The sequence below is a fragment of the Lissotriton vulgaris genome, unplaced genomic scaffold (assembly GCF_964263255.1).
Source record: "Lissotriton vulgaris unplaced genomic scaffold, aLisVul1.2 SCAFFOLD_1833, whole genome shotgun sequence".
NCBI lineage: Eukaryota > Metazoa > Chordata > Amphibia > Caudata > Salamandridae > Lissotriton > Lissotriton vulgaris.
In genome coordinates, this window is record NW_028241693.1 from 481,405 (window position 1) to 493,769 (window position 12,365).

The 12,365-nt window shown below is 46.4% G+C and overlaps 1 protein-coding gene across 1 annotated transcript in view; it reads left to right on the top strand.

The window, feature by feature from the left end:
• Positions 1 to 8,606, top strand: part of LOC147670586 (metabotropic glutamate receptor 5-like) — a gene marked incomplete at both ends in the record, with an annotated part of 474,287 nt that extends 465,681 nt beyond the window's left edge. Inside the window, one exon of the mRNA XM_086948148.1 lies at positions 8,438 to 8,606. Coding sequence (XP_086804274.1) covers positions 8,438 to 8,606 — 169 coding nt within the window. The remainder of the gene's footprint in view (positions 1 to 8,437) is intronic.
• Positions 8,607 to 12,365: the final 3,759 nt, after the last annotated feature.

The following is a 12,365-nucleotide window of genomic DNA, read 5'->3' on the forward strand; positions in this document are numbered from 1 at the left end:
GGGGCCCATAGCCCCGCCTCCCCAGGGAGGGCCCTTGACCGCCTTCCCTTTCGGCGTCCCCATCCTTAGAAGGGGACCGCCTCCCCGTTTGAGGGGCCACTGGCCGCCTCCCCCCGGGCGCTCCCATCCATAATCGGTGACGCCCCACCTCTAGGGATCTTCCAATTACTGCTCACCGATCATGACCTTACCGCCCGACCAAAAATAAATACGACATTTCTAAACTAAGAGAGAATAAAAGACAATTATACTGAGCAATTCAAAGTATAACTTCTACTACACACTACATTTAACTCCGCTGCCATTACTTTGCCGAAATCCATGTTAAAAAGATCAACCATTTTATTACATATCAAAATTATCAACTTTATTCACATTAACCTGTAAAAGAAACAGTATCATGTCATTCGACTTTATTCAAAACAAATCCCTGTCATCAGGGGCTGGTGGGTGGGTCAAAATTGGCTCTTCGTTCCGTCTCGAGCTCACGTGCAACGGGGAGGTGCAGCTTCAGAGCACAGGAACAAGAGGATGCTTCCTTGGCTTGTTGCTCCTTTTATCCTTCTTCGGGCGGGCGTGGACCCTCCTCCAATCCGCCTCCGGGGCGGGGCCATCGGCGTAGGTGTCTAGGACAGCCCCCTCTTGGGCGGGAAAAGGCGCGCCCCGGCTACGCCGCTTCGCGCATACCAGCCGAGACTCGCCTCCCGCCCAAAATGGCTTCCCGGGGGGATCGGGGTACTCCACCATACGTTCGGGGGGACCGAGCGGTCGCCCCTTTCCATATGGTTGGGATACCCGACACCCCCTCTCAACACAATCCCCAAGAATGGGAAGACGGAAACGGTTCTGAACTTTTGGAAGGCGGGAGGGAGTTACCCTCCCGGCCGTATTTATTAAAATATGAAACAAAATTAAAATATTAAAATAACAGTTTCATATCATGTACAATTTCATTTACACATTACGATGTTTATGGCTAACCTTAACACATCTCTAACAAAGGTTCTCCTAGCCGATACTAAAACATCCTGTAAATACATTCTCAAAATTGAAATTGTACATCCTAACATTACGGGCCAACGGCAAGGTCGTAACGGGTGTCAGATCCCTAATACCAGAACTCCCCCCTCACTTGTGAGTGGCGGGCGCACAGAGGACTGTACCTCTGTGCCAACTTCCTATTTCCCTTGTCTTAACGGGGGCCCCTGTATACTCGACGCCATCTTAATGGTCGTCCGAGGACTCGTGTGAGGTGTCTAGAAGGTAGCGTAGACCCCCCTCCCACCCCACACTGCTTACCACATCTGCCGTCGCAGATATCCTGGCCCCGGGAAATTCCCAGGAGGGGCCCATAGCCCCTCCTCCCCAGGGAGGGGCCTTGACCGCCTTCCCTTTCGGCGTCCCCATCCTTAGAAGGGGACCGCCTCCCCGTTTGAGGGGCCACTGGCCGCCTCCCCCCGGGCGCTCCCATCCATAATGGGTGACGCCCCACCTCTAGGGATCTTCCAATTACTGCTCACCGATCATGACCTTACCGCCACAGGCCGGATAGTTGACCGGCTATCCGGCCCCCCACAAAACTCCTACCTAAAGGTCATGGCTGCACAAACTCTTTAACCAGGCTACGAAATCTCCTATGAGTAAAGCATTCCCCTCCCAGGACAAATGGACCCCATTCTCCAGGTACATATGGTCCCCCCTGATACATCCATGAGGAATAGAATGCAATGTACATGTACGAAACAATCTACCAAGTTTGTTATTCACCTTCTCCACCGAGTGATTCAAAGCTGACACAGAAATAGCCCCCCGCCACACCTTCCGTGGAATCATGTGGGACCATGCAATCGTGCACCCTGGAACCCTTCTCGCCAACCAACTTACTGTGGATAGTATTAATTCGAGAAGTACTCGTCGACCCGTGGTCACCAAATCATTGCCCCCAAGATGCACTATGATTACAGATGGCGGTGACCTTGTCCGCCCTAACAAACCCTCCATAAAAGTTTGAAACTGGTCAATACAGAGCCCGCCCCTTCCGTAGAAGGTCACCCTGTACCCGTATTCCCCAGCCATGTGAATCATGTCACCTGCTTTGAATACGTCTGCGGCGCGCCTCACGTATGAGTGGCCGACGACCCACACCACTCTTACCTCAGCCGGTGATCTTTGACCGCTGGTCCCCAGGTGTCGGGTCACTTGCACAGTCCGCCCCGCAAAGCCTGCTCGCGAAACTGAAACCAAACAGAAAACAAGAAGCGTGAGTGCATGACATTAGCTTCACAACATGTGCAACTGCACATACCTCTTATAACAATTCGAGGACCAGCGCCCCAACTGTTTCACTTTATCTACACTCAAACCCCTGGCTGTAGCCTCTGTAGCAGCACCTATCCGGAATGAGTGTGTCCCAAAATCGCTCGGATTCAAGCCCGCTGCCGCGATTGCCATCGATAACACCCGCTGGAACTGAAACCTGGTCAGTGGGGTGGCGTCGGTGTGCCTCAGCAAGGTTCCCCCCCATGATGCCGCCCTCTGCGCTAAATACTCCTCCACGCATTTTACCGGGCACATGGGAGACCCTGGAATCCGCTGGACTACCACACTGTCCCCGATCGCTCCCTGATCGGTCTTGGAACTGACAATTGAAACCACCATTGTCTCCCCCTTAATTTGGATGTGCTCTCGACACAGACCTCCCCCTGTATCCTGCTTGTTCCGCGCTACCAGTTCGCTTACCCGCATAGCCCCATGGAATGCTAATGCAAAAGCGGCCCGGAATAGCACCGTCTCTGTTTCAGATGAACATGTCGCCGGAAGTACGGACAGCAACAAGGACAACCTTTCTAAACCTATCGGGTGCATCTCATCCACTCTGCGACCCTCAAGGCGTTGCCACCCTCGCAGCGCCTTTTGTACCAAAAAGGACGATGTGGGGTCCTGAATGCCATGAGCCCTTGCGATAAAAGAAATGGCGGCCCGGTGCCTATTGGCCGTAGCCACTGACTTGCCTGCCTGATGTAAAGATACCAGAAATTTCAGGACATACTCCTCCTGCCCCCAGTGCTCCCCCCTAGCTGAACCCAAAAAGGACCAATAAGAACGGAACGCCCCTTCATATGCCTTCCTTGTCCTGGGTGCTAGACTCTCCCACGAGGTTTCGTAATCCGGGGCACCGAGAGACCAGAGAGCTTCGGGAAATGGTGCCGCCACCGAGTCCGCTGAGGGCAGAAACCCCGGAAGGCCTGCATATGGGAACGAGAGAGCGCATCAGCTGCCTGATTTAGTACCCCTGGCACGTGTCTTGCCCTAAAGTGGACGTTTAGTCTCATACATAGCAGGACAATTTCCTTCAGTAATCTCAAAATCCATTTGCAGCGTGCTGCCTGACTATTCATACACTCAACCACGGTCATATTATCAGACCAGAACACCACAGAGCGATCACGAAACCCCTCTGGCCAGGTTTCCAAGGCCACCAGAATGGGGAACAGCTCCAGAAACCCAATGTTACTAGTGAGTCCATTATCGTGCCACCACTCCGGCCAGGTTCGTGCCGACCATTGATTGCCGAATATGGCGCCAAAACCTACACTCCCCGCCGAGTCGGTCCATAACCCCAGTTCTTCCGAGGACACTGGCGGGTCGGTCCATACCACACGACCGTTGAAATCCGCCAGAAATGCCAACCATATGCGCATATCCTGGCGAACCTCTGTTGACAGTCTTGTGCGGTGGTGCCCTTCCCTGAGGCCCACCATGGCCTGTGCGATAGAACGGGAGAAGGGGCGAGCCATTGGTATTACTCTCAGGGCAAAGTTAAGCTGACCCACAACCTGTTGTAACTGATGGAGAGATGCCTTTCTCTCGCCGAGACATGTTTTTAGCGAGGCCCTGAACTTCATAACCTTCTCTTCGGGCAAGCGGAAGCACCCCTCTACAGAATCGAGCTCAATTCCGAGAAACTCGAGTGTAGTAGATGGCCCTACCGTCTTACCGGGTGCCAGCGGCACGCCAAATTCCTCTATCAGATTACAGAATTCCCCCAAAGCCTGTGCACATTCCATGTCCCCGGCTGCCCCCAGAAACAGAAAATCATCAAGATAATGCATAACATGTGTAAAGCCCGTGACTCTTGTGAACGCCCATTGCAAAAAAGTACTGAATTTCTCAAAATACGCACAAGAGATGGAGCAACCCATTGGCATACATTTATCCATGTAATAGCGTCCCTGAAACATAAAACCTAGGAGACGCTGATCATCGGGGTGTACCGGGAGCAACCGGAATGCTGACTCGATATCTGATTTAGCCATCAGCGCTCCGGGCCCCAGGCGATTCAACATGGCGACGGCCTCATCAAAGGATGCGTACCGCACCAAACAAACTCCTGGGTCAATCGCATCGTTCACCGAAAGGCCCCTAGGAGCTGACAAATTATGTATTAACCTGAACTCCCCTGGGTCCTTTTTGGGAACCACTCCCAAAGGTGAACAAACAAAATTTCCAACTGGTGGTATGTCATATGGTCCAGCAACCCGACCTCGGGCCACTTCCTTACCAATCTTTGCCTGTACCACCGCCGTATTCTGTTGAACCGATAGTTGGTTCTTACATTGTGCGTCCCCCCGAAAATCCCCCGCCGGGATGCGGAAACCATATGAGAAACTGTCTCGCAACACCCCGGCGGAGATATGATCAGGGTATTCGTTCAGCCAAGGGATCAATGCCATGATATTAACCGGGGTAGGTAATGGCGCCCCTCGGTCTATTTTAGACCTGTTTGGCGCCCCCTCTACCTCCCGTATCACCAGTCTTGGCTCTGCACGTACTCTCGGGGTGTGAGGACTGTCCGCACCCTGCACACTCATGCCTGAACCTGCACGATCCCTGTGGCCTAGAACACTTGCCTCTGTTAAAGCTCCAGCAGACCCCTTTCTTACCCGGGTTGCCATTATTCTTTGTGTTCTGATCGCTGCTTGAACCCGCCCGAAAGGGGGCCCCAAAAGAATGGCGGGAGGGCTCCACCCCGTTCCCGCCTAAAAATGGCGACTTCGCCGTGCTCGACTTCTCAATTTTCTGCCAGGAAATGGAGTCGAAACAATCCCACGTCAGAGATGAGTCGTACTCTTTGGACTTACGAAATATGCTATCGTAACAACACCATTGATTGCCCCCGTATGATTCATAAAAGTCCATGATACAAGTCTGATAAACGGCTAACTCCACCACTAATTCGGGCCTACGTTCCCCCATAGTTGCAGTGAACATTCCAAACGCTCTGGCCCAATTAGAGATCGTTTCATCTACTCTGAAACCCGCCATCTTTGCGCGCCATACACTAGGGTGCAAAAACTCTTTCTGGTTTTTTACATGCTCAATCTCATAGTGATCGGTCAACAGGGAAAACATGTTCACATATTTATCCGCCCAAATCCTCTCTTTCACCTCGATCGGGATATGTTGAACGACTTTTTCCCTTCTTGAGGGTACCTCCCCTGCCATCGGCAATGGCTGCTTACCTGAATCGGTAGCTGTGACCGTTGTCGCTGCCGAACCAACGCCCGATACTGGTTGTTCCACGGGAGCCTGCGGGGACACAAGAGGACACGGTGCCTTCGCAGCATCTTTCGATTGCCGCAACTGCTTCATTATCGACCTGGCTTCTTCAGCCGTGGCCCCCTCATTCCCTCTGCCCAACCATGCCGCCAACTGGGCAGGCAGCTCGGAAGGCATATCCTCCTCGTTCACAGGAGTGACCACCACAGGGATTGGTTGTCCCGCGTTCGGGACCGGAACTGGGGCCTCGATCGGGGTGACCGGGTCCGCTGGAGGTGATTCGGGAACCGGGGCCTCCCCACCCGATGCCCCCTTCTTGGCCCTTCTACCTCTCCCGTTAGGGACCACTCCCGGCAATGCTGGTCCGATGACTTTCTTTGGTCCACCCGCACCGTTCATTGCCGCCATCTGCTTTTTCATGTCCGCCATGTCCTTCACCAGCATACGAAGCATCTGTTCGGTTCCGATCCTCTTTCCGACCTTCTTGCCAGGCATCGTCCAAGGGTAATCCGCAAGGTCCTAGGTCAGGAAGCTTCGAACTCGCTGAAAGAAGAAACACAAAATTAAATTCTCAAAATTGGCTCTTCGTTCCGTCTCGAGCTCACGTGCAACGGGGAGGTGCAGCTTCAGAGCACAGGAACAAGAGGATGCTTCCTTGGCTTGTTGCTCCTTTTATCCTTCTTCGGGCGGGCGTGGACCCTCCTCCAATCCACCTCCGGGGCGTGGCCATCGGCGTAGGTGTCTAGGACAGCCCCCTCTTGGGCGGGAAAAGGCGGGCCCCGGCTACGCCGCTTCGGGCATACCAGCCGAGATTCGCCTCCCGCCCAAAAATGGCTTCCCGGGGGGATCGGGGTACTCCACCATACGTTCGGGGGGACCGAGCGGTCGCCCCTTTCCATACTCGCTCGCTCGGAAACTGAGTTCATAGAACTGTAGGATTTGGCTCCAAAAGACACGACCTGTCCAAATGCCTTTCGGAACCGATTCGGACAGCCCTTCTGGTTTCCAGGCATCGTTTTCGGTTGTTGGGAAGTGTGTACGATTCAGTCAGAAACAAGGGTACCAAAAGACATCAGAATCGACCCCAAAGTCTCATGAGCTAGTAGTGGGAGGTTGATCTGTGCCTTCGAGAGACATTTTCTGGCTGAGCGAACCTCCATCAAGACATTTTTTTTAAAGAAATTTATGCAACCTACTGGAAAACCACATTTACCTACAATACCACAATTTTGTGAAATTTTCATAAAATTTGGCAAAATTTCATAAGTGAAAATACTTGATTTTGCATGTTTTTAAAAAATTAGTAGTAATAGTGTACTGCTAGTTATAATACCATTATTATTAGTAGTAGTAGTATCATCAACTGCTTACTTATATAGTGTTTTAACATATTTATCTTGGAGTGCTCGATCAACAGGTGATACTTGATCGATCTACTCAAATGCACCATTAAAGTCAAATATAGATTTTCTGGATTTAGATCAGTTTTAATGTACAACTGTTCAGTGCGTACCAGATCTCGAACAGTTTCTTATCAACTGCATTCCATAGTTAGAAGAAACACTGCCATAATTTCATATCTACAATTTACAAAGTTCCAAATGCAAGAATTAATCATTAGGATATGGTGTCAAGGTGGATATCTGAACCCTTTCTCTCAGAATGATAAATAATTTTTGTGACAGATCCACCTGAATTAACACATTAGTGTCCTATTGCCTGATGGATTGCTTTTTCCATTATAGTTATATTGTAGAAAATGTCACAATATACATTTTAAAGCAATCATGAAACTTTTAATCACCCACATGGCCCTGTCAGAGTGTACACCCGTAGAATCATGGCAAAACCAGATTCATTCAAAGAAAGAAAATACAAATAATTTACAATCTTAGCTGTTATTTCTGTTAATTTAAAGCAAACAATTGGACATCCTGATATAGACTGAAGGGCCAAGTTATTCAACCTAGAAATCTGGCCCCCATTTTAAGGTTTAGCCTACAAGACAGCTCATGCACTGTCTAATGTGAGGTATATTGTGGCTTACCAGGACCATGAAGGGCCCTGGAGCCCTCCTATTTCTTAGCATTGGTTCGCTTTCCTTGTTACTCATTTGCCTGCTTCTTATTCATGATCCAGCTTATCTATTTTGCCTCTTTACAGTCTCTTTGATTGGCTGGCATCACTGATGCAACTGTTTGCTTTTCACTGTTTATAACGTTTGTGTAAAGCACTTAGAGTGTGTGTGTTTTTGAGCCATCTCTCCACCTGCACTCTGTGCTGCCCTCCTCCCTCTTGTGCTCTTCTGTGTGCTTCTCACCATTACTTCTCCTCACCTGCACCGTCCTTGTTACATTCCCCAAACCCCAGTGTTGCTTTTGCTCCTCCCTTTCCTCCCCTGTTGCTTTCAAGTCTCTTGCAGCCCCCACTCCTGTTGCTTTTGCGTCCCCTCCTGTATTGCTCTGCCATTCCCCTGAACCTCCCCCATGTTGCATCCGCTGCCCCATTAAAGTAATCATATATTCATCCCAACAGTCTGCAGAACCTCCAGCCAGAAATGTTATTTCAGAGCAGCGGTAGACAAAGTGGTCTAACGACCAGCACCATCATTTCCCATCAAGGCTATTTCCCAAGGGAGAATAGGGTTCTAATGACCACCCAACACCCAATAGCTTCCTAGCAATAACGTGCTATGTAATAAACTTTAGAATGCTAACATATTGTTATTATTATTATTGTTGCTATTGTTATCACTATTATGATCATTACTATTTATAGGGCCAATGACTATGTCAAACAATATTCTATTTATCTTACAATGTGTAAATCTGACCATCTCAAATAACACTGTTATTGTTATTCTATTTTCTATTACTAGGTATGAGATTATGAACTTCAAGAAAATGGGGAAAGATTACTATGACTACATTAATGTTGGAAGCTGGGACAATGGTGAACTGAAAATGGACGATGATGAAATATGGTCAGCTAAAAACACAGTGATCAGATCTGTTTGCAGTGATCCTTGTGCAAAAGGCCAGATAAAGGTAAATAAAGTTAATTAACACTTTTTGCTCTGTTGTTAGGTCCAGCATAAAACACTTTGATTGGCTTGCTGGAACTATTGCAATAAAGATAAATAATACATACAAATACTAGATAAATAGAGTAGAACATTAGATAAGCCCCTTTAAGCCATTTCTGTCTTGAACTGACATTCACATTTTGGATTAGGCCCCAATACAGACACTCAGTGATAGGAGAGTCAAGCACCTTGACTGAGGCCATTTTTCCTTTCCCATCCAAGTGAGTATCCATAAGGAGCAAGTACCATTAAAAAAAAATGTCCCCCATGGCAGGCCACCTTGTCAGATAGTTTACGGAGGCAGTGCCTGCTGCCATGCCAGGCCAAAACTACTAATAATCTGAGAGCATCAAGAATGTATTGCTAAAATGCCATCAGTGGCATAAAATATGAATGCCAGACACCATCTCATGAAGTATTAGGAGAGACCTCAATTCTCGCTCATTGTTAGTGAGGCTCATGTATTTGGGGGTTGAGTGTGAGCCCTCGCTCATCGCAAACTAAATATCACACCTGGACTGAATGGCTAACAACTGAACTCTCAATGCGACTCAATCAAGAGCTCTGGTGTGTGATGAGTAACTTTTCTAAGCCGTCGAGACTTCAGGTAGCCAGACTACTGAAGGCGGAACTCTACTGCAGGTTCCTACTTATTCAGTTGATGAAGGAGCCTCTTTGACCATTGAACTGCTGATTTACTACATTTATACACCCTGACACTACGTAAGCGAGGCATAAGTGTTATTATATTTGATAATTAGTTTAATATTTTTAACTTTTCATTGATGTCACTTTATATGTTGTTATTGATAAAAGATGTTATGTAACATCACTATCCTTGGTGCCTGCAACGATGACAAATTATTTTCACGCTTAAGAATTTTAAAACCTTTAGAGCTTTGCACTAGAGCATGGATACTCACAAACATTTTGCCGGGGCTGCAAAGTACTGTCTGTGGCATGACCATGGGCTGTAATGATGCCAGCAATGCATGAGTCAGGGTGATGAAAGGTGGGCACAGGGGAACATGAAGCAGATTGATGGTATGAACATCAAATGGAGCCTTCACGTGACTTCTGTCTATCACCAACACTCTATTCTCATGCACTAATAATTAAAGCCAAAGCATTAATTAGTAATCTAAAATGTGAGAGGGAATTAGATTCTCATCTGGTGGCTGAATTTCAAAATGTGAAACCAGAAAACCTGGAATCAGTCCTGTCTTCCCCCACCAGATGAAATTTTGTGGTCTTAGGCAACTGGTTAATATTACTTTGCCTCATATTGCTTCATTAACACTTATTAGAGACTCTCATATACGAGTTCAGGGTGTATGCTGTACAAAACCTTCTCTTGTGTTTTATTTCATAAACTATAATGTGGTTCCAATTATACAACAACCAAGGCTACATACAAGGTGCACCATAACAAATAACTTGCCTCTTGTTTCACTAATAGCATTGTTTTCAGAATGGGGGTGGCATGAATGTAATGTTTGAAAACTATCACTAATAATAAATGCCTCTCAATGCAGTGATATAATCTGATCTACTAAGGTAAAACTCTCACTTATGTGAATAAAATGCACCCTTTTGAAGTTTGCAAAGAGTTTATCATGTTTTTACATGTTTAGTGCAAGATGTCTAACACTAAAGGTGTTCCAAAGATAAGTTGTCTAGGACACCATCTTTTTTTCTTTACCATTAGTTTAGTAAACGGGTAAATAAAGTATGCCTGTTTGTTGCACAGCTTTCTGTATGTTCCTGCTCTGTCAGATGAACAGCAGTCCAGTGCTGCTGTTCACCAGGCGCCGCAATTAACGGTCAGGAGGGCAGCATGCGGCCCCTGGGCTGTACGTTCAGTATCCCTGCACTAGAGGTACAATGTTCGGATGAACAAAAAAATGGATCATTTGTAAACAGTGTTTTAGAAAGGATAACTTGAAAAAAGTTGAGAAATACTGTTAAGATACCCACTTTACAAAGGAAGAGTTCAGGTAAAACAATAATAATAATACCGACATTTATGAAGTGCGAACACACATTGCACTAATGTATTCATTATAGTCCCTCATGCAGAATTATGATAACCCATACATCTGTGTCCCATTCTACATATGTAGCTAACCATGCTAGAGTAGAATTACTGGTCATTCGAAAATGAAAGAAATGGTTTGAAGGCTGTTAACTTTAGTTTGTATAATAAACATTTTCCGAGGTCAAGGAAGGGTTAACCCGGATAGAGCCAATCCTCATTTCAGATCATGTGTGCGTTACCCTTACATCAAGCTCTCCCTACAGCCCACCAAAAGCTGCTCATGGAGAATGAACAATACCATTCTTACTGACCCAGAAACCAGAGACCAAGAAGCCATCTCCCACTCTATCTCTTAATTCTTTCAAAATCAATAAAGAACTAGATATGGAAAAAAAACACGATCCGGGATGCGATGAAAGCAACTATCAGGGGGGAGATGCTCAGAATTATGGGGACCAAAAACAAAATCTAAACATATGGTTCAAGCTTTTAGAAATATAGATTACAAAAACGGAGAATGACAGAAGGCTAGTTCTAGACTCCAACCCTACGACCAGGATAAAATAACTTACATCGAACTGAAGAGGTCATAACGCGTCGAACTTTTTGACCGCCCTTAGGGAGTAAAAATAAATAAATAAGTAAAACCTGCTAGCTGAGGCAATCTCTCAAATAAAAATGTGTTGTAATAAAAAAAAGGAAGCTTTAACATGACTAAGCTTTTGCTTTGAAAGTAATATCTGGTTTGTTGCTAATTGCATTTAGGCGACAAGTGTCCTTATGGGGTCCTGGCCCAACCAGGTCCACTGTGTCTAATGTCTTGTGTTCATTCTGTGTGACTCGGTGCAACATGCAATAATATTTCATGAGGAATTATCTTAAGTACTGACAGAAGATAACTTTCAGACAACAAAATATTCCTGATAGACTCATAAAGTGTACCTTAATGACCACCTACTGAAAGCAGGTGTTTATCACTTACTGAAACCTGATATAGGAAGCTCAAGCTTGTATCATCACACAATGCTGCATTCAGATACATTTATTTGTATTATTTCAAATACCAATTCTACTGCATTATATCATGCAGCAACAAAGAGTTAGAGCACAGTGTCACAACAGGAGAAGGCAAGGGGTCTAATGGACCAATATCAATCCTTTCAATCTTGCTGGCTACCAGATCTTCAGCATGCAATAGCCAGACAGATAAGCAGACCAACAATGCCATAATACCATTTATCCTGCTGTGTGTAGTAAATATAACCTCGCCCCAAGGGTCAGGGGAGACAGTACAGTAATATGAAGGTGTTGAAAAATGAGGAATTAATTCATTCAAAAATGCAAAAAGCGAGTTCCAAAGGCATTAGCATCACAAACAATGACACAAAGAAAGCTCTGCAAATATCTATCAGTCTGTAGTGAGAGAAAGAAATTTCCACATCATACCAAAACAACACAAGTATTTAAAAAAAATATTGTGAGAAGTGCACATTTCAGAATGTGTGCTGATATGTAGAAATGAACAACCACATAAAAGCCACTGATCAATATAAATGCAATAGACATATTGAAATAATCCTCTGAATCTCATCAGACTTGGCAGTTTGGCATTGACTGTTCCCGTTGGAGGAGCGTCAAGACTGATTTGCATATAGGAGGGTCCAAAATAAGGTAGCATGGTGG